This window comes from Halichoerus grypus, chromosome 13, assembly GCF_964656455.1.
Source record: "Halichoerus grypus chromosome 13, mHalGry1.hap1.1, whole genome shotgun sequence".
In the NCBI taxonomy this organism is placed as follows: Eukaryota; Metazoa; Chordata; class Mammalia; order Carnivora; family Phocidae; genus Halichoerus; species Halichoerus grypus.
The window spans coordinates 68,715,633-68,739,038 of NC_135724.1; the positions used below are offsets into that span (position 1 = coordinate 68,715,633).

At 40.8% G+C, this 23,406-nt stretch overlaps 1 protein-coding gene and 1 pseudogene across 3 annotated transcripts in view; one reads left to right on the plus strand and one right to left on the minus strand.

Annotated features, from left to right (window-relative positions):
• Positions 1–23,406, minus strand: part of SPECC1L (sperm antigen with calponin homology and coiled-coil domains 1 like) — a 128,762-nt gene that overhangs the window by 89,218 nt on the left and 16,138 nt on the right. For 2 of the 3 annotated variants that reach the window (XM_036077942.2, XM_078060708.1), the window contains exon 2: positions 8,580–8,769. In XM_036077942.2, coding sequence (XP_035933835.1) covers positions 8,580–8,732 — 153 coding nt within the window. In that variant the 5' untranslated portion in view covers positions 8,733–8,769. Of the gene's footprint in view, positions 1–8,579; positions 8,770–15,765; positions 15,896–23,406 lie in introns of all 3 variants that reach the window. The other variant, XM_078060707.1, reaches the window with a different exon arrangement.
• Positions 4,037–4,562, plus strand: LOC118526610 (iron-sulfur cluster assembly enzyme ISCU pseudogene; annotated as a pseudogene).

Consider the following 23,406-nt stretch of genomic DNA (forward strand, 5'->3'; position numbering starts at 1 on the left):
ACACAGGAAGGAGAAAAACAAAAACCCAACTAGACTGTTTACCTCCTAGGGATGGCTGGGGACAGAAGGAATGGGGTAGGGGAGGGGCACTTCTCTGAATACATCTTCTCCTAATTCTGACATGTGGAACTGAACCTTAGTAGTGTTTCACATGCTCGCAGTTAATTAATTAATTAAACAAGGGTAGGGGAAACCCTAAAATGGAACACAATAGGAACAAATGGACCCAACTGCATTTCAAATAAATAACACAGCCACACAGGGTGGAGGGTGGGGGAAGAATCCAAGTATCGTCTGAAAACACTATTTTGACTATAAATCCTCAAACTCTCAAGCTAAAGACCAAAAAAAGTATACATTTTGAATTCTACCTGGTAGATTTGTTTTTGGCAGTGGTATGGTGAGCAATTCTGTAACTACTGCCTACATATTCTAGGATTGAGAAAATAAAATATATTATAATGAAAGCCAGGTTTCTCACTATCAGGAGACTGGGATTACAATTACAGAGAGTGAAAAGGCTACTCTAAATACTGTCAAGTGGATTTGGAAGTAACAGTGTGAACTCATAAGGTTTTAATATATATGGAGGGAAAGAGACACAGAAATTGATAAAAATATGTAAGTGCACACGTGTGCACTTGAACACACCTAGTTTCCAAAGGCTTTATTTTTTTTTATTTAAATTCAGTTAATTAACATATAATGTATTATTTGTTTCAGGGGTACAGGTCTGTGATTCATCAGTGTTACTTAACACCCAGTGCTCACCAGAACACACCTTCCCAATGTCCAAAGGCTTTAAGTGCCATCCTCCACTAAAAGGAACAAGACCTTCTTCTTGAAGAAGAGGCTGACTCTGGGCTAGGTATGGAGAAACAGAAAACTTCTCATGTCAGAAATTAAGGGGTTGCTCAAAAAATAGAAACACATTGAAAGAACACCAGAGTCAGCTCAAAGGGGCTCCCACTGACCAAATAGGGGACAATAAAATGATGCTAACCAAAAAAAAAAAAAAAAATGATGCTAACCACTGACAGCCCACTGAGTAAGAATCCATTCTTCCACACTGACATAAATGAATATATAGATGGAGCAAAAGTGAAAACTCCTTCTTTGTTTTTTTTGAAAACAACTTCTTGTAAGTAGAATGCCAACTACTAAATGTAGAAAGAATGATGGAATTCAAAAACTACTACTTGGCAAAAATCATACTAATAACTGATTCTGGAAAGGATCATAAAGAATTGCTAAAACTAGGGTATGAACGTCTGATGCGAAAGAGAATATTTATAAAGTCTCGAAGTATTTTTGACAAGATACTTATGAATTACAAAAGGAACATGGTAACCTGATAGCAGAAAAACCAGACATCACCTTAACCAAATTAAGTTAGTATCACCAGGAATGGAACAGATTGACCAATGCTGCACCAAGGACATGTGGCTTCTGTGGAACTTCTGCCAAAAACCCATTAACCCCAACCTAATCACAAAGAAACACTGAGAAACCTAAATCTGGAGGACAGTCTACCAAATAAACTGGCCTACATTCTTTAGTAACATCCAGGTCACAAAAGATAAAGACTGAGGAACTGTCCCAAATTTAAGAAGAAAAGAAGAGCGTGACAACTAAATGTAATTCACTATCCTGGATTGAGAGCTGGACCAGAAAAAAAAATGTTCTTCTTTTTTGCTAAAATGGACATTAGCACAATTGGTGAAATTTAATTAAAGTCTAGAGATGAGAAACTAGCATTTTATCAATGTTCACTTCCAGATCTGGTAATTGTACTATGGTTATAAAAGAGAACGGGGTGCCTCGGTGGCTCAGTCGGTTAAGCATCCGCCTTCCACTCAGATCATGATCTCGGGGTCTGCTTCTCCCTCTCCCTCTGTGCGCTCTCTTGCTCTCGCTCTCACTCTCTCTCAAGTAAATAAGTAAAAATCTTTAAAAAAAATAATTCTATATAGATTGAGGATCTAAATATAAAATGTAAAATAATAACACTCTTGAAAAAAGTACAGGAAACTGTCTTCTTGACCTTGGGATAGGGAAAGATTTTATAAACACACACACACCCCTAACCTAAACAAAAGATTAACAAACTGGACTATATTAAAATTAAGAACTTCCATTTATCAAAAGATACCATTAAAGGAGAAAGAGAAGGCACAGAGTGGGAGAACATTATGTGCAACACAAATAAATGACAAAGGGCTCACATCTAGAATAGATGTGAATATATATATATTCAGAATATAAATATATATAAATATATTAATATTAATAAATATATTTGTATATAATATATTGTATATTATATTAATATTAATAAATATATTCAAAATATAAATCAGTACAAAAAAACACACTACACCACCTCATACCCATTTCTATGGCTACTATAAAAAGAAAAAGTGCTGGTGAGGACATGGAAAAATTAAAACACTCGTTGGGAACAGAATTCCTTGGTGGGAATGGAAATGGTGAAGCTGCTGTGGAAAACAGTTATGGAGGCTCCTCAAAAATTAAAAATGGAATTACCATATGACCCAGAAATTCCATTTCTGAGTATATACCCAAAAAGCTGAAAGCAGGGCTTCTTTGAGATATTTATACATATATGTTCACAGCTATTATTTACAATAGCCAAAAGTCCATGTGGAAATAACCCAAGTGTCCACTGATAGAAGAATGGATAAGCAAAATGTCGTATTTACATAGAGTGGAATATTATTCAACATTTAAAAAGGAAATTCTGGGGTGCCTGGCTGGCTCAGTCGGTGGAGCATGTGACTCTTGGTCTCAGGGTTGTGAGTTCGAGCCCCATACTGGGTGTAGAGATTACTTGAAAAAAACAAAATCTTAAAAAAAAAAAAAAAAAAGGCAATTCTGACACATGCTACAGTGTAGATGAAGGCTGAGGACATTACGCTAAGTGAAATAAGCCAGTGGCAAAAAGACAAACACTGTGTGATTCCACTCATATGAGGTACTTATGTAGTCAGATTCACAGAGACAGAAAGTATGACAGTAGTTGCCAGGGGCTGCGGAGGGGGAATGGGGAGTTGTTGTTTAATGGGGACAGAGTTTCAGTTTTACAAAATGAAAGTTTTGGAGATGGATGGTGCTAATGGTTGCTCAATGTGAATGTACTTATTGCTACTGAACTGTACACTTAAAAATGGTTAAGATGATAAATGTTATGTGTATTTTATCACACACACAAAAAAAGTTGAAAAAGATAACACAGTAGCAAAATGGGCAATTGATTTGAACAGGCATTTCACAAAGAGGATATCTAACTGTCCACTAAACATATAAAAGTAAGATATGAAAAGGTGCTTAATTCCATTGATAATAATGCAAATGCAAATTAAAGCCACTTCAGACCACTCCTTGACCATTTCAGCCACTCCTTGATCTGGGTGGTGGCTGCAGAGTATGTGCACTTTGTGGTGATTCACTAAGCTGAACACAGATACCGTGTAAACTGTTCTGAATGTATACTTCATCAAAAAAACTAAAAACAGGGGTGCCTGGCTGGCTCAGTCAGAAGAGCATGCAACTCTTGATCTCAATTGGGGTCATGAGTTTGAGCCCCATGTTGGGTGTAGAGATTACTAAAAATAAACAAACTTGAAAAAGGTTTAAAACAAACAAAATAAAACTATTTTCCAACTTCCTTTTACACGAAGAAGCTACTTGCAGGCTGATATCTTTCCATATTTCAATTTTTGTTATACAATTCTGCAAATACATGTGCACTTCCATACATAAACATTCCCCATCAACAACAGTTCAAAAAATTTCTGAAATTGATGAAGGGAAGACATTTTTAGCCTACTTTTTAATAACAGATGCAAAATGCAAATTATTTGGCAAAAACCTAGATACAGGAGCGCCTGGTTGGGCCAGTCGGTAGAGCATCCAACTCATGATCTCAGGGTTGTGAGTTCAAGCCCCACGCTGGGTGTAGAGATTACTTAATTAAAAAAATAATAAAATTGCTGCGCAGGCGCAAGCCTGGAAGATGGTGGCGGCTGAAGCAGGCCATCTGAGGCGGCGGTGTTGGCCCTGCTGCTGCGGAGCCCGCATCTGTCTGCCTGGGAACTGTTGGCTCCAGCAGGGCTCTATCACAAGAAGATTGTTGATCATCATGAAAATCCTAGAAACGTGGGGTCCCTTGACAAGACATCAAAAAATGTTGCAACTGGATTGGTGGGGGCTCCAGCATGTGGTGATGTAATGAAATTGCAGATTCAAGTGAATGAAAAGGGGAAGATTGTGGACTCCAGGTTTAAAACAGTTGGCTGTGGGTCTGCTACTGCCTCCAGCTCGTTAGCCACTGAATGAGTAAAAGGGAAGATGGTAGAGGAAGCCTTGACCATCAAGAACATGGACATCGCCAAGGAGCTCTATATACCACCCCCACCCACACCCCACCCCCCGCCGTGAAACTGCACTGCTCCATGCTGGCTGCAGATGCAATCAAGGCTGTGCTGGCGGACTACAAACTGAAATAAGAAACCAAAAAAGGAGAGGTGGAGAAGAAATGAGCCCTCAGCAAAGCTTGCAGCCAGGTCATACCTGCTGTCTGTCCACTCGCTGTGCAATCACTATAGATGTTCAGAAGCCCCCCACACTACAGTAAAGGAGCTCTGAGACACACACAGCACTTGCTGGTCACGTGGTGGCTCACATGCAAGCAAAATACACAGTTTACTCATTCCAAGTCCTGTGCTTTCTTTCAGCCCACTCTTATTGCCTTAACCCAGTTTGTGTATATTTTGAATTGTGTGTATGGCTTCAAAACTGGAATCAGTCACGAAGTCTCAAGTCTCAAGCGGTAGTCCAGGAAGTGCACAAACATCTAATTTCACCTGAATCTATCTTGGGGAAGATTACCAATAGAAGGCCATGGTATGATTATTTGATAGAACTAATTATTGTACATAATAATAAAATTAAAATTAAAAAATTTTTAAAAAGAATGTTTAAAAAAAAACCTTCTAGATACAAATGATGAAATAATACAACCAACGTATCCATGCTTCTCAAGGTAAAGTCCAAGTTTCATGGTCTGCATCATCAAATCAAAATTTAAGGTTAGTTTTAAAACTTGCCTTTCAAGTTTCAGAAATGGATTATTCAATCATACGGTTAACTAATTTTCATACTGAAAAGGCATGACCACAAATAGTCATTAAGAGTCATCAATTATTTAAATAGATTCTAACTGCTATTTACCAATTCTCATCTATTAACTTTTAGAAAAAAGTATTATTTTTGAATATTCTTTTGAATGAAAAAGTGTATTGCTTCTACAAGGATTAACCAGGAACACCTGAGCAGTGTGTGAAACCTGCAAAGTGCATGCATATAGGAGACCATCCCTATGTGGCAAATAATCCTCTCTGCTCACTGTGACAAAGAATTAGCCAAACGAAGGCCCCGAATCAGATGTCACAGCTACTCACAAGAATGGGAACAATTTCCTCAAAACTCACTGAACAGCAGTAATGCTGTATTTTATATTTACAAAAACTCCAATCAGCAATGAGGTGCTCTCGTCAAAAAGGTGCTTTCTCCTACACCTCAACTAGATCTAGCCTCAAACAATATTTGAAATGAAAGAGGTAAAGAAATGTATATCCCCATGCCCGCCACTACAAGGAAAGTGCTGAATACTGTGCAGTGACAGAGACACACATGTGGGTGTCCCCATGAATGGGTGAGTACGTGTACGTGGTGTCTATATGACTAAAAGCCAAAGGCCTCATTCATCTGGTTAGTCATCAATGCTCCATCACAGTTACAGGAATTCAAGTTGTGGGAAGTGTCCAAATGCTAGAGAAAGCACAGTGAAATATGAAAACTTAGGAAAATAAGTTTGTGGAGTCTCCAAGCCCTTTTGATCTTTTCAATTTTTCTATTCATTTTCACTATTTTCTTTTTTTTTTTTTTTTTTTTTAAGATTTTTTTTTAAATTTATTTATTTGAGAGAGAGAATGAGAGAGAGCATGAGAGGGGGGAGGGTCCGAGGGAGAAGCAGACTCCCTGCCGAGCAGGGAGCCCGATGTGGGACTCGATCCCGGGACTCCAGGATCATGACCTGAGCCGAAGGCAGTCGCTCAACCAACTGAGCCACCCAGGCGTCCCATTCTTTTTTTTTTTTTTTAAGATTTTATTTATTTATTTGACAGAGAGAGACACAACAAGAGAGGGAACACAAGCAGTGGGAGAGGGAGAAGCAGGCTTCCCGCTGAGCAGGGAGCCTGATTCGGGGCTCGATCCCAGGACCCTGGGATCACGACCCGAGCTGAAGGCAGACGCCTAACGACTGAGCCACCCAGGCGCCCCACTATTTTCTTCTTTCCTTCTTTGTCTTTTCACTTCAACTTCTATTCAGTGACTTTTTCCTTCTCCTTTCTTAAGTAAAAGCTATTGCTTCAGGCTAAAGTGTTCCCAAATAGTTTTGCCTCTTCTAAGACCCTCCTCATTACACACATACACACCACCCCCTACTTATGTGAAGCAACTAAGGACAGCCAAAGCTATGGGCAGTGGCGTGTGCTGGCACGCAGCAGATACAGTTGTTTTGCTTCACAATGAAAAAGTACTCACTGTTCAAAACCAAACTACCATCAGCTCCAGATACAGGCCTCAGAAGATGTGACATGCCTGTTCAGGGCATACTTCACAGGAAACCTTCAAAGACCCTGCCTGCCACTGATGAGGAGGCAACAGAAGAAAAGCAGTAGAACACATCCACTGCCAGTGCTGCAACCTGTTCTTCCAGTCACGTAAATAACAGGTCACCCAGTCACACAGGCACTCTGAAGACACCCCCAGCAAGTGAGTAACCAGTTAGGTCAGAAAATGACAGCTACCTTACACAAGAGTGGCAGCACTGCCATCAAGGAAGTAATTCAGGGTGTTGATTCAGACTAACGGAAGTAGGGCAAAGGTCTATTCCTGGTACCATTCTCTGGGCCATAGGATGACACCCAGCAGCTCATCAAAACTGCAGCAAGGAGAAAATCTGGGGGCACCTCCAAGCCCATGGAGTAAGTCTGGGTTTAGTTTTGATAACCCTGGAATAGAAAAACCAGCATTTCCAGCTAGATCTTTCAACACATAAGGAAGTCCCTCATTAGCTGTTCCATGAGGTGCTTCTTAAAATAATTAAGCCACAATCTATCAAAGCCCTGCCTGGACAAAAGGCTTTTGAATGGATCGTGTTTCAAACAGTGCTTAGTTTCTCCTATGAGACTAGCACTAACCCTCTCCAGGTTTTCCCCACAGAGTCAGTTTCTACTCAAAACACAAAATTCCCAGGACAAACAAGCAAAGAATAAGTGGATTCTGCACTAAGAAAGACTAAAAGACTGTATGGATCTCTGTGCAATATACCTAAGATCTGACCGGCAGAAAAATGGCCCACAGTCATCTTGTCCCTTGGGTGGTCCAAAACAACACAGACACTGAGAGCACCCCACAGAAAAAGACTATTCTTTTCAGGAATCAGTCCTGAGCCAGTAAAAGTTTCTAGAGATAATCAATAAAAATGCTACTACCTGGGGCGCCTGGGTGGCTCAGTCGTTAAGCGTCTGCCTTCAGCTCAAGTCATAATCCCAGGGTCCTGGGATCGAGCCCCAAGTTGGGCTCCCTGCTCCACAGGAAGTCTGCTTCTCCCTCTCCCTCTGCCCCACTGCTTGTGTGCTCTCTCTCTCTCTCAAATAAGTAAATCTTAAAAAAAAAAAAAAATGCTACTACCTGTCATTTATGAAGCCCTTGCCATGTGCCAGACTCTGTGCTACCCACTTCCATACATTCCTCATTTCATCCTGATCATGGTGCTGTGAAGCACATGCAAACAAAGCCAGGGTCTGTCTGCTTCTGAAGCCCGCAGTCACCATCCTGTACTAACAAGAACCAAACCAGCCTCGAAAAGAGCGTAAAGAAAACTAGTTAAGCTCCAACTAAATTAATATCGCCCAATTTTAACAGGATTAATACGGGATCAGTTGTCAGAAAAAGAAGAACAGTTTATGGTGTGCAAGGGGGTGGGGTGGGATTAAAAATACCCTCCCTAGGCGTTTCAGGAATGTTATTGCTGGTCATCCTTTAAGACCTACCACACATGCTCTTTTGCAAAACCTTCACAGGCTAGCAACAATGTTTTCCTGAAATGCCTATGCTGTCCTCCTACTCCCCCAGGGAATCTGACTTTTTTGCATGTATTTTAGCTATGCATGTATGTGACAACCTCCACCCGTTACACCACAAGCTCCCTAAAGAAAAGACTAACTCCAGCTCACACTGGCACAAGAGTCTTGCACAAGGCAAGTGCTCAATGATATGTTTCATAAACAAGTCTACTATTTGGTTTCATTTGTAAAGCCAGACCAAACAAACCAAGTCTACCACACTGTGAACTCTTCAAAGGCTATGTGTTCTCAGCACCAGCAGAGGGCGAATCCTAAACAATGTTTATTTAATAAATCAAACATCATACTAAGATTTGCTCCTTCTAAAATCCATCACATATTCAAACATTGCCACATTAATACCTTCGACAACGATGCTGCTGTTCCAGGTTTTACAAGTTTGCCTCCTGTAGATGCTGAAGAGCTGTTTTCAGGTTTCGTTTTTTCTACTGTTTGCGTTTTGCTTATCCCAGACACTTTAGGCACTGAGCCAACACTCCTGCTTGCTTTCTTCATTCTGGGTTGCCTCTTCGTGATGCATTTACAAGCAAATCTGTGGAAAGAAATGGCATTATACTAAGAACACAACTGGAAGAAAGCTCTTTAGAAATTTGTTTCTGAAGATTTTTACCATGCAATAAATAAAAATGTTTGAAAGCTGGGTGCCTGGGTGGCTCAGTCCTTAAGTGTCTGCCTTCAGCTCAGGTCATGACTGGGAAGCAGGAAGCCTGTTTCTCCCTCTCCCACTCCCCCTGCTTGTGTTCCCTCTCTCGCTGTGTCTCTCTCTGTCAAATAAATAAATAAAATCTTTAAAAAAATGTTTGAAAACTAGATATTGATACAGAAAATTAAAAGTTGAAAAGCTCTTAGACTTGCTAATCAGAATGCACCCCACGTTTAAGGCTTCCTCCTTGAATATTACTAACTTGAAACTATTTCTAGTTCAGTCATTAAAAGGAATACCCTAGGGGCGCCTGGGTGGCTTAGACAGTTTAGGGTCTGACTCCTGATTTTGGCTCAGGTCATGATCTCAGGGTCCTGAGACTGAGCCCACATCCAGCTCCATGCTGAGCCTGGAGCCTGCTTAAGATTTCTCTCTCCCTCTCCCTGCCACCCCCCCACCCGCCACCTGCAGGACCACATGCACGAACTCTCTAAGAAAAAAAAAAAAGGGATATCGTAGATCTCTAATGGAACTGGCTAAATACAACACAGCATACATTATCCTTAGCAATTAATGAAGCAACAATCATCCTGGCATTTGAGAATTAGCCATTTTGTAGGTATTTAAGTTAAGGGTGAGCATATTTTCTAAATTGTCTGGCACAGTCCTAATTTCAAGTATCTGCTGTGATAACCTCCCATAAGCCAGGAGAACATCCCAGAAACTCCAACATTTAGGCTCTACATATATTTCCCAGCATATCTCTTTTATCAAGAGGCAGTATCAAAATTCCTTATCAGAACGTAAACCTCAGGGGCGCCTGGGTAGCCCAGTCAGTTGGGTGCCTGCCTTCAGCTCGGGTCATTATCCCAGAGTCCTAGGATCGAGCCTCGCATCAGGCTCCCTGCTCAGTGGGGAGTCTGCTTCTCCCTCTCCCTCTGCCCCTCACCCTGCTCATGCTCTCTCTCATGTGCTCTCTCTCAAATAAATAAAATTAAAAAAAAAAAAAAAAGACATAAACCTCAACTTTTTGGTTCAGAAAACAGGACCATCTACATACCTGTAAGGAATGTGACAAGTCTACCACCTAAACAGCTCATGCTTGATTTCATAGCTTAGATGACTTGAAATAACACTGGCAGCACACAAAACTGCACCCAAATAAACGCTTAAATATATCTTTATTAACTAAACTAGAAAAGCAATCCCTACAGTAAGTAATATCAGGTTTGGAAAGATGTCACGGACCAGGTTGGCTTTCACAAAAATGAAAGTCTATTTGAATAGAAACAGTTTTGTGTATGATGACTCTGAGAAACTACTATGACCACAAAAAGAAGCTGTTCTATTCTGTGAAGATTTCTACACACTAATAAAAGTAAACTTACAGAATAACCTTTTGGAAAAGAAAAGGCTCGTCCCAATAGCCTTAAGGAGTACTTTACCTACACTGAGGTCGAACACTCCAGATTTATCTTGCCTTGACATAATACAAACTGTACCAACAGGTTTGGTGGCAGGAACACTGAGACAGGGCAAAGGGGGCTCTGCTCCTCCCCTCAACATGGTAAGGCCCTTGAGCAAAAAGAACGCTATTATTAACAGCAACCAAAACACAGCGAAACCTCGGCAGCAAGTCTATGCTTTCCTCAACTACAGAATGAAGGAATGACACTGGATCCATCGCTAACTCAAAGTACTGTGGAAAGATCAAGCTCCTAAGAACCTTTCCTTCAACTTTTCACTTCCCCGTTTTATTTACCTGCTCTTTTCTAAGTCTCATATCTTATAGACGGTTCCCTGAAGTTTCTTTCTTCTCTTCTCCAAATTCCACACCCACAGTCCTTTCTACACCACTCAGACCCTCTACCATTCTCTGCCTACTCATCCAGCTCCTGCCAAATTAAATTTTCCTCATAGAACTTACTGCAATAATAAAAATGTTTTATGTATATCTGTGCTGTCCAATACAGTAACCACTAGCACTTGTGGCTACTGAGCACTTAAAATGTGGCTGGTGTGACTAAAGAACTGCATTTTTAATTTTATTTAATTTTAACCAATTTAAACTTAAGGTACATAGTAGCTACCATACTGGACAATGCAACAGACTGTCCCTTTCTGCTGCTACCACTTAAAACCTAATGAATTACCACTTTCCATCCACTAGGATGGCTATAATCAAAAAGACAGAGGGGTGCCTGGCTGGTTCAGTCAGTGAAGCATTCAACTCTTGATCTTGGGATTGTAAATTCAAGCCCCACATTGGGTGTAGAGATTACTTTTTTAAAAAAATCTAAAAAAAAAACATAGATGGTAACAAATGTTGTAAAGGATATGCAGTAATTAAAACCCTCACATGCAGCTGGAAGGAATATAAAATTGTGCAGCCGCTTTGGAAAACAGTCTAGCAGTTCCTCAAATGCTTAAACACAGAGTTACCATATGATCCAGCAAGTCTACTCCTGGATTTATACCCAAGAGAAATGAAAACATCTGTCCACAAATTTATATACAAATATCCACAGACACATTATTCATAATAGCCACAAACTGGAAACATCCCAAACAACCTCAAAAAATTCTCCCAAATTAAACCATAACAGAATTCTTTGTTAGCATTTAAATTTTTACTTATCAACACGTATTTGCTATTTACTGGATACATATTACTATCACATAGTTCTGTTTATATGCCTTCTGCATACAAAATACTTTTTCTTTCAATTCCAAATGTCTATCAACAGATGAATGGAGAAACAAAATGTGGTATATCCATCCGATGGAATATTATTTGGGCATAAAAAAGAAATGAACTACCAATACATAGTACAACCCTGAAAACATTATACCAGATAAAAGACACCAGACACAAAGAATCGTGTACTGTATGATTCCATTTATACAAATTGTCCAGAATAGGCAAATTCATAGAGACAAAAGTAAATTAGAGGTTGTCAGAGGTTAGGGTAGCAGGAATGGATACAGACAGCTAACGGACACAGGGTTTCTTTTTTGGGATGAAACATTTAGAATTAGACTGTGATAATGGCTGTGAATATACTGAAAACCACTGAATTTTACACTTTAAAATGGGTGAATTGTGCAGCACATGAATTATATCTCAATAAAGTGGTTATAAAAACAAAACAAAAAACACCTGGGGAGCCTAGCTGGCTCAGTTGGAAGAGCATGCAACTCTTGATGTGAGTTCAAGCCCCAAGTTGGGTGTACAGATTACTTAAAAATAAAATCTTAAAGGGGAGTCTAGGAGGGTCAGTTGTTAGGCGTCTGCCTTCGGCTCAGGTCATGATCCCAGGGTCCTGGGATCGAGCCCCACATGGGGCTCCCTGCTCAGCAGGAAGCCTGCTTCTCCCTCTCCCACTCCCCCTGCTTGTGTTCCCTCTCTCACTGTGTCTCTCTCTGTCAAATAAATAAATAGAATCTTTGAAAATAAATAAAATAAAATAAAATAAAATCTTTAAAAAAAAAAAAACCTAATGAACATCAAACAAGGACTTCTAGAAAGTAGATCCGAACATTGTAAAATACCCGATAAGATAAAGAGAAGGACTACAGTTTTGCAAAGATCAGAGAGAAGACAAGCAGCATAGCCAAAAGCTTTAAAAATGCTGAGATACACACTGGTCCAAGACACTGGCAGCTTGAGATCTTAGATCTTAGACCACTCATTCTTACCCACATTGGACCCAAAGCTCCCTTTCTCCAACAAATAGGTAAATATACCTTTACTACTGAAGTGGAATCCAAAGCTAACTTATTTATTATATACACACAGGTACTTTCTAAAAATATCTACATAATATGGCAACTAAAACATAAAAAATAAAAATAATTTGTAATAAATGTGAATTTCAATATGTGAATTTTCAAGCAAGACTATATGAGGAATAAAACAGTAAGAAATCCACACCTCTAAGTTAAATCACTGTGAATTTGACTACAAAGAGTCTTGACTTGGGCAGTTTGTAGTACTGAAACTCAGATACCATGCCATCTATCATGCATGCTATCAACAATGTGATTTTCTAAAAGGATGTATCACTCTTATTAGTGTGATGGTTAATTTTATATGCCAACTTGACTGAGCCATGGAGTGCACAGACATTTGGTTAAATTATTCTGGGTGTGAGGATGTTTCTTTTTCTTTTCTTCTTTTTTTTTTTTGAGTAAGATCTGGTTTTGTTTTGTTTTTAGGTTTTTTTCGTGAGGATGTTTTTGAATGAGATTAACATTTGAATTTACAGAGATTCCTGACTCTTTGAGTTGGGATGTTGGTCTTTTCCCATCTTTGGACTCCACTTGAAAAATTGGCTCTTCTTCGGTCTCAATCCCACCAACTTTCAGACTTGAATTTACAAGTGATTCTCAGGCCTTCAGACTTGGACTGGAACTTACGCTGTTGGCTCTCCTGGGTCTCAAGCTTGCCGATTGCAGATCCTGGTCCTTCTCAGCTTCCATGATCATGTGAGCCAACTCCTTATAATAAATCTGTGTGTGTGTGTGTGTGTGTGTGTCTAGATCCTACTGGTCTGTTCCTCTGGAGAACCCTGACTAATACATTTGGTAAAGCTGAAAACAAAACAATTTCTCCTCAATGTCTACAGTAGCTGCATTCCTGGAAAATTCCATCTATACCAAAATTACACTTAAAAAATGCCCTCTTTGTGTAAAATGGAATTAGATTCTAGGCTTAGTCATAAAGTTTTTTTCTTTTTTTTTTTTTAAGATTTTATTTATTTATTTGACACAGAGAGATAGCAAGAGAGTGAGCACAAGCAGGGGGAGCGGCAGGCAGGCAGAGGGAGAGGGAGAAGCAGGATCCCCACCAAGCACGGAGCCCGATGTGGGGTTCGATCCCAGAACCCTGGGATCATGACCTGAGCTGAAGGCAGCCGCTTAACGGACTGAGCCACCCAGGCGTCCCATAAATGGTTTTTTTCTATGTAAATTATTCAACAAGATATTCCAAAGTTGTGGCAGATCACAGGAAAAGTTTTTATTTTGCAGAACTGATACTTCATTGAGTCTAGAATTCCATGGCCCCTACTTACTAAATCTCAATAGCAACCACCAACCATTGAGATGAGAAAAGCTTCCATGATTTTCTAAAATGACCCCTATCTAAGGGCAAAGATCCTCAAAAACGGATTCTAATTCACCAGCAGATCTTGTCCCCTACCTGGTTAAGAAGAAGGAATCGCTAACCCTACCTAGAGAGCCTCTCGAGTCCCCTGAGCATGGGACAGATTAGAGTAAAGGGAAAGGACCAGCACAGTTCATAGCACTTAAAGTGTCTAAAAGTTGAAAAAAGGAGTAAAATTTTTTAAAAATTAAAAAAAAAAAAAAAAAGGGACGCCTGGGTGGCTCAGTCAGTTGGACATCTGCCTTCAGCTCAGGTCATGATCCTGGGGTCCTGAAATCGAGTCCTGCGTCAGGCTCCTTGCTCAGCGGAGAGCCTGCTTCTCCCTCTCCCTCTGCCTGCCACTACCCCTGCTTGTGCTCTCTCACACTCTCTTATTAACAAATAAATAAATAAAATTAAAAAAAAAGAAAAAAAGTTGAAAAAAGGGGTGTGGTGTAAGTTACTACTATCCCTTCCCCAATCCTGCTCAGGGCTGTCATCAGTACCCAGACCCGGCACTATTTCTAGTCCAGAGAAGTCAAGGTTTGGGAGGAATAAAAAGTAGCTCTCCTCACAATAATAGTATGGATCCTGCCTCTATAAATACTAAGAATAATCTCCAACTACAATAAATCCATGAAGTGGGGTGCCTGGGTGGCTCAGTTGTTAAGCGTCTGCCTTCGGCTCAGGTCATGATCCCAGGGTCCTGGGATCGAGCCCCGCATCGGGCTCCCTGCTCTGCAGGAAGCCTGCTTCTCCCTCTCCCACTCCCCCTGCTTGTGTTCCCTCTCTCGCTGTGTCTCTCTCTGTCAAATAAATAAATAAAATCTTTAAAAAAAAAAAAAAAATCCATGAAGTATGTTTGATGTATTTCTCAAATAATATTTCTTAAAAACATCAAAACGGATGCAGTGCTCCCAAAATAGGGAAAGGCACTAAAGGCCTTGAGCCCCTCCCATGTGGCCGGCATCATGTCCCAGCTGTGCTGTACCTGGTACAGTTCACTGACTCCTCACAAGAGCCCACATAGGCATTGACAGAGGCTCAGACAGAACTCACTCTCCCTGGGTCACCATTCAGTAGTCTGAATCCAAACCCCATACCCTGCCCACTGCTCCGTACAGTCCCCAGTGCAACCACACACAATAATTCACCAGGAATGTGCAGTTTTCATCTCAATAAATATTTCACAAGATACGACCAAAATGTAACAACACTAAAACTATACTGCTCAATCTGCCCTTCTAGATTTATCTACTTGTCCTTTGGATCAGTGCTGATATTCTTGACCAAATTTTTTTCATTTTGAAGGTACTGTCATGTTATTTAATATAAAACCTATCGTTTTCAGAGCACAAAATTTATCGCCAGTTCTAAATCAGTATGTACTAAGTTACAGCTGTAAAAATAAAACTCTTAGCTATAAGCATATTAATTTATAGATACCTGCTACTTTTTAATTTAAAATAGTTATTTGTTAGGCATGGGCAGAGACACAGCTGCCCTCATTTTACAGAAATAACCCTGCATTAAGAAGGCTGCAGTCTGGGTGGCCAGAACTCTCACAAGGATGTCCCTGTACTTGGGCTCCCCAGGACAGGATTTACAGCTCCAGGAGCCCTCCCTAAAGCTAATTACACATCCACAGCCACATAAGTAGCTTGAGTTTCCTTTACATCTACAAGGAGATCACATAATTAAAACCTACTGAGGAAAACAAATAAAGGGCCATCTCTTACCTGCCAGATATGGTAGATAAAATACTACTTAAAAGTCAAAGCACGGGGCGCCTGGCTGGCTCAGTTGTAGAGCATTCGACTCTTGGTCTCAGGGTGGTGAGTTCAAGCCCCATGTTGGGTGTAGAGATTACTTGAAAAAAAAAAAATCAAACCACAGACTCTTAAAAATGGTAAATATTTTGGAGGCCATTAATAGGAAATCCTGCATGCAACATCACTGACAAATCTTCTAATTACAAACATCTACTGTTGGAGGAGACTACTAAAAAGTTCTGAAGCAAGTCATTATTTACTCAACATTCACTGAATACTTACTTTGTGCCATGGGAAATGCCACTTCTCTAGGACACTAGTCACACAAGGCATGAATAAATACATGGACACATAAAGATAATTAAGACAAAAATAATACCTACTTTCAAGGAGCTCACAGTTTAGTGGAAGAAACAAGATACAATAAAAAAACAGTGAAGAGGACCCCATCCTTCATAAATTTTGCTGACAAAATAAGGTAAACAGATATACAAGGCACAATGGCAGTAGAAAGAGCTAGTCCTTGGTTCCGCCTCTAGGGAACGGGGTGAGAGGTACACCTCACAGAGTTGTGAGAAAGCATGGGCTCACTTGAAGGACTCTAAGAACTTGGGTCTGGCTAGAATACAGAAATGTCAAAAGAACTAGTGGGGAAGGGCCCAGCAGGCCTTTGTCTGAAACTGGATAGCAAACTACAGACAGACTAAAGTCAGTGCAGCCCTAACTCGGATTTACAAATCCTAAAGATGAACCTGGTGCTGGTGTGGAGGATGGGCTGAAGGGGCATAACATGCTGGTGGGGCTCAAGCATGAGAAAGCCTGATCGTCATCTCCTTCCCTGTAACTCCCTTCCTCTGACCTGACTCCAAACTCAAAAGTACCATTCTTGGGCGCCTGGGTGACTCAGTCGGTTAAGTGTCAGACTCTTGATTGCGGCTCAGGTCATCATCTCAGGGTTGTGAGATGGAGCCCAGCGTTGGGCTCCATGCTCAGTGCAGAGCCTCCTTGTCCCTCTCCCTCTGCTCCTCCCCCCGCACTCTCTCTCACAAATAAATAAAATCTTTATTTTTATTTTTTTTTAAGATTTTATTTATTTGACAGAGAGAGACACAGCGAGAGAAGGAACACAAGCAGGGGGAGTGGGAGAGGGAGAAGCAGGCTTCCTGCTGAGCAGGGAGCCCAATGTGGGGCTTGAACCCAGGACCCTGGGATCATGACCTGAGTCAAAGTCAGATGCTTAACGACTGAGCCACCCAGGCGCCCCTAAATAAAATCTTAAAAAAAAAAAAAAAGTACTACTCTCGTCCCGCAGCTCTCCCAGGATCTGAAGACCACCACAGCGCTACTTTAAGCCTGCCTTTCTTCCACCATCAACCCCATGAATCTCCAGCCACGCCTCCAGATTCCACACCATCTGTGTCCATTGGCAACTTGGTACACGGGCCCTCGGAACTGGGCACAGATGCTACACAGATCTGGTCTGGCAAGTAGAGCTCAGTGTGATATTACTTCTCTTGATCTAGACGCTGAAGCTCCTCTTAACTTAACCTAAAGAAAGAAAAGCTGCCTTTCTAGGAACTACCAGAAGCACACACTGAGTTCATGGTTACCTAATACTCACAAGTCTTTTTCACGCAAATGGCCACTAAGCTGCTTTTTCCTCTTTTTTTCCCCTAACATTTTATTACAGAAATTTTCTAGGATATCTTAAAATTCTGACTTTGACTTAAAACCACAGTTCTCCCTCGAACAAGTGCTGTCTTTAACCTAAGTCACATATCCACTCAGGATCCTCATCTACAATACAAGGAGGCTGGATTCTAAGGTATCTCAAAGGTACCTTCTGACTCCAAAAACCTTCTAACTTAGTAAAATTCACAGAACTGATGACAATGTTACATAGGTCCGAGCAATGACAAGGCTCCCTCCAGGTCTCAGAAACAGTAGCAGAGTACTGAACTGAAGTCAGGAGAGCTGGGTTCAAGCTCCAGTTTTGCATACAAGCTGTGTGATTGTGGGCATATCTCTTAATCACCTTTTATCTTTTCAACTCTGTCTTTTCTCCTGTAAGAGGAGCTGATAAAACCTAACTGTAGAGTTCTTGGACAAAATAACATGTATAGACAAAGAAAAAAAACAAAAATCCTGCTACACTCATTCCAGGGGAATTCACTTTGCCACGGTGCAAAGGTCAGGGGGGAAAAAAGGTGCAACAACACAAGATCAGGAATGGGAATTTATCTCAGTGATTCAGAAACTCCATCCTCCCCAACCACCCACCTATGAGGAGCACACCAATCAAGTTTCAAAAATAATGCCAAAAGGACCTTGAAATTTTATCTTTACTGTCAGGATACTGCATCAAGAAGGATCTACACTGAGTGGAGAACACAGACTGTCTTGGGAACTGCCAGAGAGCTAAGGCCCCTCCCTCACGGAGAAGCACCTTCAGCCCTGACAGCCCTCTCTCTTCCTTCTACACTCACACCAGGATTTTTTTTAAGATTTTATTAATTAATTAATTAATTAATTATGTATTTATTTATCTGACAGAGAGCACGCATGTGAGAGAGCAAGAGAGCACAAGTAGGGGGAGCAGCAGAGGTAGAGGGAGAAGCAGGCTCCCCACTGAGCAGGGAGCCCAATGCAGGGCTCAGTCCCAGGACCTTGGGATCATGACCTGAGCCGAAGGCAACGCTTAAGGCAACGCTTAACCAACTGAGCCACCCAGGCGCATGCCCAGTCACATCAGGATCTTGACAGGGTCACTACTTTTTCCTTTGAATGCCTCCTATTCACCTCCAATTATAACCTCTTTTTCCTTCTGTTATGCAAAATATATTGCTATTTAAAACTATTTAAATTTGTTTATTTAACTGATATTCTTAAATCTTTCTTTAAAACAGCCAGTATCCCAAAGACTGCCCTATCTCGCACAAACAAATGTATCCCTGGGCAAGTTACTCAACCTCTCTGAAATCTCAGTTTCCTCATAGGTAAAATGGGCTGCTAATGCTACCTCCCTTATAAGGATGTTGAGAGGATTAAATGAAGTAATGAACCTAAACTGCCTGGCAGGGTGACAGCCCACAGTAAAGATGGGATAAATGTGAGCTATCATAACGTAGAGAAGAACACACTGCATGCCCCAAGTATGACTAATGCCTTATTAAAATAAAAGCAGCAATTCAAAAGACACTTTGTAAGAGAAACCCTTTATAAGGAATGACTAAAGACTGTTTATACTCACTACTTACATTAAATTATATACTATTGCGCATAGATGTCAACAAACAACACTTGCTTCTGGTTCTTTCCCACTGAAAATTATATATCAGGAAATACTGAAAATATATGCTAGGGAGTTCACTGGAATGATAATCAAGAAACCTGGATTGTGGTCACAAGCCTGACAAGTCTGCATGACCTTGATAAGTCATGCTAACTCTGTGAGCCTTGTTCAGAAGGCAAGGAGGATGGATTAGGATCTTTCAGGAATTCAAAAATTCTATTTCATATTTTATACCATTCAGAACCAGGAATCAAAACTACTTTTAAAAAGGAAACTGCTGATTAGGTATAATTTTTTATGCCATTCAATATCCCACCAAAAATCCAAAAAGGGTTTCAACCCAAACAATCTAGATACATTTCTCTCTTATTTCACAAGCTCCATATTTGAAATGTAGGGATTATATTAAAATGTAAAATAAAGGGCGCCTGGGTGGCTCAGTCGTTAAGCGTCTGCCTTCGGCTCAGGTCATGATCCCAGGATCCTTGGATCGAGCCCCGCATCGGGCTCCCTGCTCAGCGGGAAGTCTTCTTCTCCCTCTCCCTCTCCCTCTCCCCCTGCTTGTGTTCCCTCTCTCGCTGTGTCTCTCCCTGTCAAATAAATAAATAAAATCTTTAAAAATAAATAATAAATAAATAAATAAAAATAAAATAAAATGTAAAATAAGAACAGACTTAAAACATTGAGGAGAAGGAATCACACAGTCAAGGGAAAACTGAAATTTAGAAAACTAGCCACACTGGAGTCAGTAACTACACGTTACTAAATGAATCAAAACCAAAACCAATCTGATAAAAGCATGTGGGCTACAAAAACCAAACAGAACACGGAAGAAATTCAGTAAGAAATGTTTTAATTAGATAAATCCTAATGCAACAGACTGATCCGATAGTGAATTCTTCGACACATACATGTTTCTAACCCTTCTTTTGTGAATTATGACACAGAATCAGAAACGTGCATTTAAATGTACACATTTTACAGACCTGGAGCGAGACTCCATTGAAAAAGTCAAGGCTTACTCAAAGGAAAAGCGTGAGCCCTGTCATGTCAAAACCCTGCCCATGTGCAAGTGGGCGTGTATGAGAGATGCAGGAAACAGGGAGAGGAAGGAGAGAAGCCGAGGAGAAATGCCTTTGGAAGTACAATTCTCTACTTAGTCTGGATCCACATACAAAAGTCCATTAGTGCCCAAAATACTTTTACTAAGCAGCTGACAATTTTCAAACGCTTATTTTTATGGTAAAACAATACCTTCTCATTTTTAATACCAATTTTTTTAAAGTTTATTTATTTAAGTAATCTCTACACCCAACTTGGGCTCAAACTCACGACCTCACGACCTCGAGATCAAGAGTCACATGGTCTTCCCACTGAGCCAGCCAGGTGCCCTGACACTGACTTTATTTCATGCCGAAAATCACGGTGTGATTATCAACTAAAGTGCACATTTAATATGGTAGTTTGTCCTGTTATGGTATTGTTTCCAGAAATCAGTGGTCCACATTATGACTTACTGAGGTGGAAAGGTGGCATTCAGATCCACCTCTTCTTCAGTTCCACCTCCAGCCCTGAGAAGGAAGGAACTTCGCCTCAGTATCCTCTCCTTACCCAAGGGGTGTACCACTCTTAAACACCCCCATGGTCACAGAAGGAGGAAAAAACAGCTACCTCTTCGATTCCCCCCTCCCCCCCCCGCCGCCACTTTCCCTCCCAGCTTCCTCCTTTCCATCTGGCCACGTTCTGTGAAGGGAGCATCAACAGGAGAAAGGCCACACTGACCAGCCATGCCCAAGTGGATACTGAAGTTAGCAATAAGGAGCTGATGGTGAGCAAGGCTAACAGCCCCAAGAGGAAGGTCAGGGGCCAAGTCAGACTGCAGTGGAATGCGATAAAAAATTGAGCAGGAGATGAAAGATAAAGACCTTTTCAAAACTTTGGCTTTGTTAAGGGGAGACAGTCATGAGGAGGTAGAGACACTTTGCCGGTGTTGTTTTTGTTTAAATTATGAGCAAACTGCCTGGAGACAGTCAGCCTGCCAGGGAGAAAGGCCAGTGCTGCACCAGCACACCTGATCATCATCATCACCCTACGTGGCTGGAAAGGAGGAAGAAACTGGGGTTAGGGAGGTAAACAGTTTGCCCAAAGTCTGAGCTCCTCCCACTAAGCCACAGCTACTGGATAGACAGGATGCTAAGAAAAAGGAGTTAATTATCAGCAACAAAAATTCAAAAGCACAACTCTATGTCCATTTGGTTTTGGCCAGAGAGAAGCCCACTAGTATTAATTTATTATTTCTATCACGCTACAAGATTTAACACAAGGAAATCTTTAGCAACTAGAGGCTCCCTGGATTTTTCAAACTTAGAACCATAAGTCTTCTTCTTACTGCTTTCCAAATAACAAAAAAAAAATATTTTTTAGGTTTTTTTAAGTTTTATTTAAATTCCAGTTAGTGTAATATTACCTTCAGGTGTACAATAAAGTGATTCAACACTTCCATACATCACCCAGTGCTCATCACAAGTGCACTCCTTAATCCCCATCACCTAATGAACCCACTCTCCCCACCCCCCACCTTCCTTCTGGTAACCATCACTTTGTTCTCTATAGTTAAGCCTCTGTTCTTGGTTTGCCTCTCTCTCTTTTCAAAAAACCTAATCTTATACCAAGACCTCTTCAGATCCATTTCTGGAGATCTCTCTTTTTAATATAAGCTGCTGAAAGGCCGTTAAACTGACAATACTTAACATTCCAGACAAGTGACAAGGCTGGAAAAGGACAGCCTAAAAGAATTTCTGGCTACAGTACACAAATGATTTTTCCAGATTTAGTCCAAAACAAATTGGTTCCCGAAGTTCAAACTCCCAGAATGCAAGAAATTTTGAGTCTTTTCTGGCCATTCCCTCCTTAGCCAAGGTTTGTGAATATTTACAAAAAGAAAACGTTTATTCAGGACCCCTTCAAGCCACGGCTTTATGCTCGGAGTTTTGGCAGGCAGTTACACAACTGCACAATGCTATATTCATAAAATAAACCGTCGGCCATATTTTTAATTAAAAACACCAATTTGGTATATTTTTACATTTATAACGAACTCTGATCCAAAATACAAAATGAAATTTTTTTTTGCATTTCACTACTCGTTCAAATATAACAGTGTAAAAAATCCTTTAAAAATAAACTTAAAGGCGAAATAAGTCAATCAGAGAAAGACAATTATCATATGATCTCACTGATACGAGGAATTTGAGAAACAAGACAGAGGATCACAGGGGAAGGGAGAGAAAAATGAAACAAGATGAAACCAGAGAGGGAGACAAGCAATAAGAGACTCTTAATCTCAGGAAACAAACTGAGGGTTGCTGGAGTGGAGGTGGGTGGGAGGGATGGGGTGGCTGGGTGATGGACACTGGGGAGGGTATGTGCTATGGTGAGCACTGTGAATTGTGTAAGACTGAAGAATCACAGACCGATACCCCTGAAAACAAATAATACATTATAGGTTAATAAAAACAAAAAGTAAATTGAATAAATAAATAGCTTAAAGGGGGGGCACCTGGGTGGCTCAGTTGGTTAAGTGTCTGCCTCTGGCTCAGATCCTAATCCCAGAATCCTGGGATCGAGCCCCTGTGTTGGGCTCCCTGCTCAGTGTGGAGTCTGCTTGTCCCTCTCCCTCTGCACCCCCCGACTTGTGCGCACTCTAATTCTCAAATAAATAAAACCTTTTTTTAAAAAATATTTTTATTTAGGGGCGCCTGAGTGGCTCAGTCGTTTAAGCGGCTGCCTTCAGCTCAGATCATGATCCCAGGGTCCTGGGATCGAGCCCTCCATCGGGCTCCCTGCTCGGCAGAGAGCCTGCTTCTCCTTCTCCCTCTGTCTGCCGCTCTGCCTACTTGTGCTCTCTATCTCTGTTAAATAAATAAATAAAAATCTTTTAAAAAAATAAATAAATAAAAAAAATATTTTTATTTATTTTGACAGAGAGAGACAGCGAGAGAGGGAACACCAGCAGGAAGAGTGGGAAAGGGAGAAGCAGGCTTCCCACCAAGCAGGGAGCCCGATGCGGGGCTCAATCCCAGGACCCTGGGATCACGACCTGAGCCGAAGGCAGACGCTCAACAACTGAGCCACCCAGGCGCACCAAAACCTTTTAAAAAAATTAAGCTTAAAGGGCCACCTGGCTGGCTCAGTTGGAACATGCAATTCTTGATCTCAGGGTTGTGAGTTCAAGCCCCACATTGGGTGTACAGCTGACTTAAAAATAAGTAAATAGATAAATTTTTGATTTAAATGAGTAAATAATAAAAAAAGCT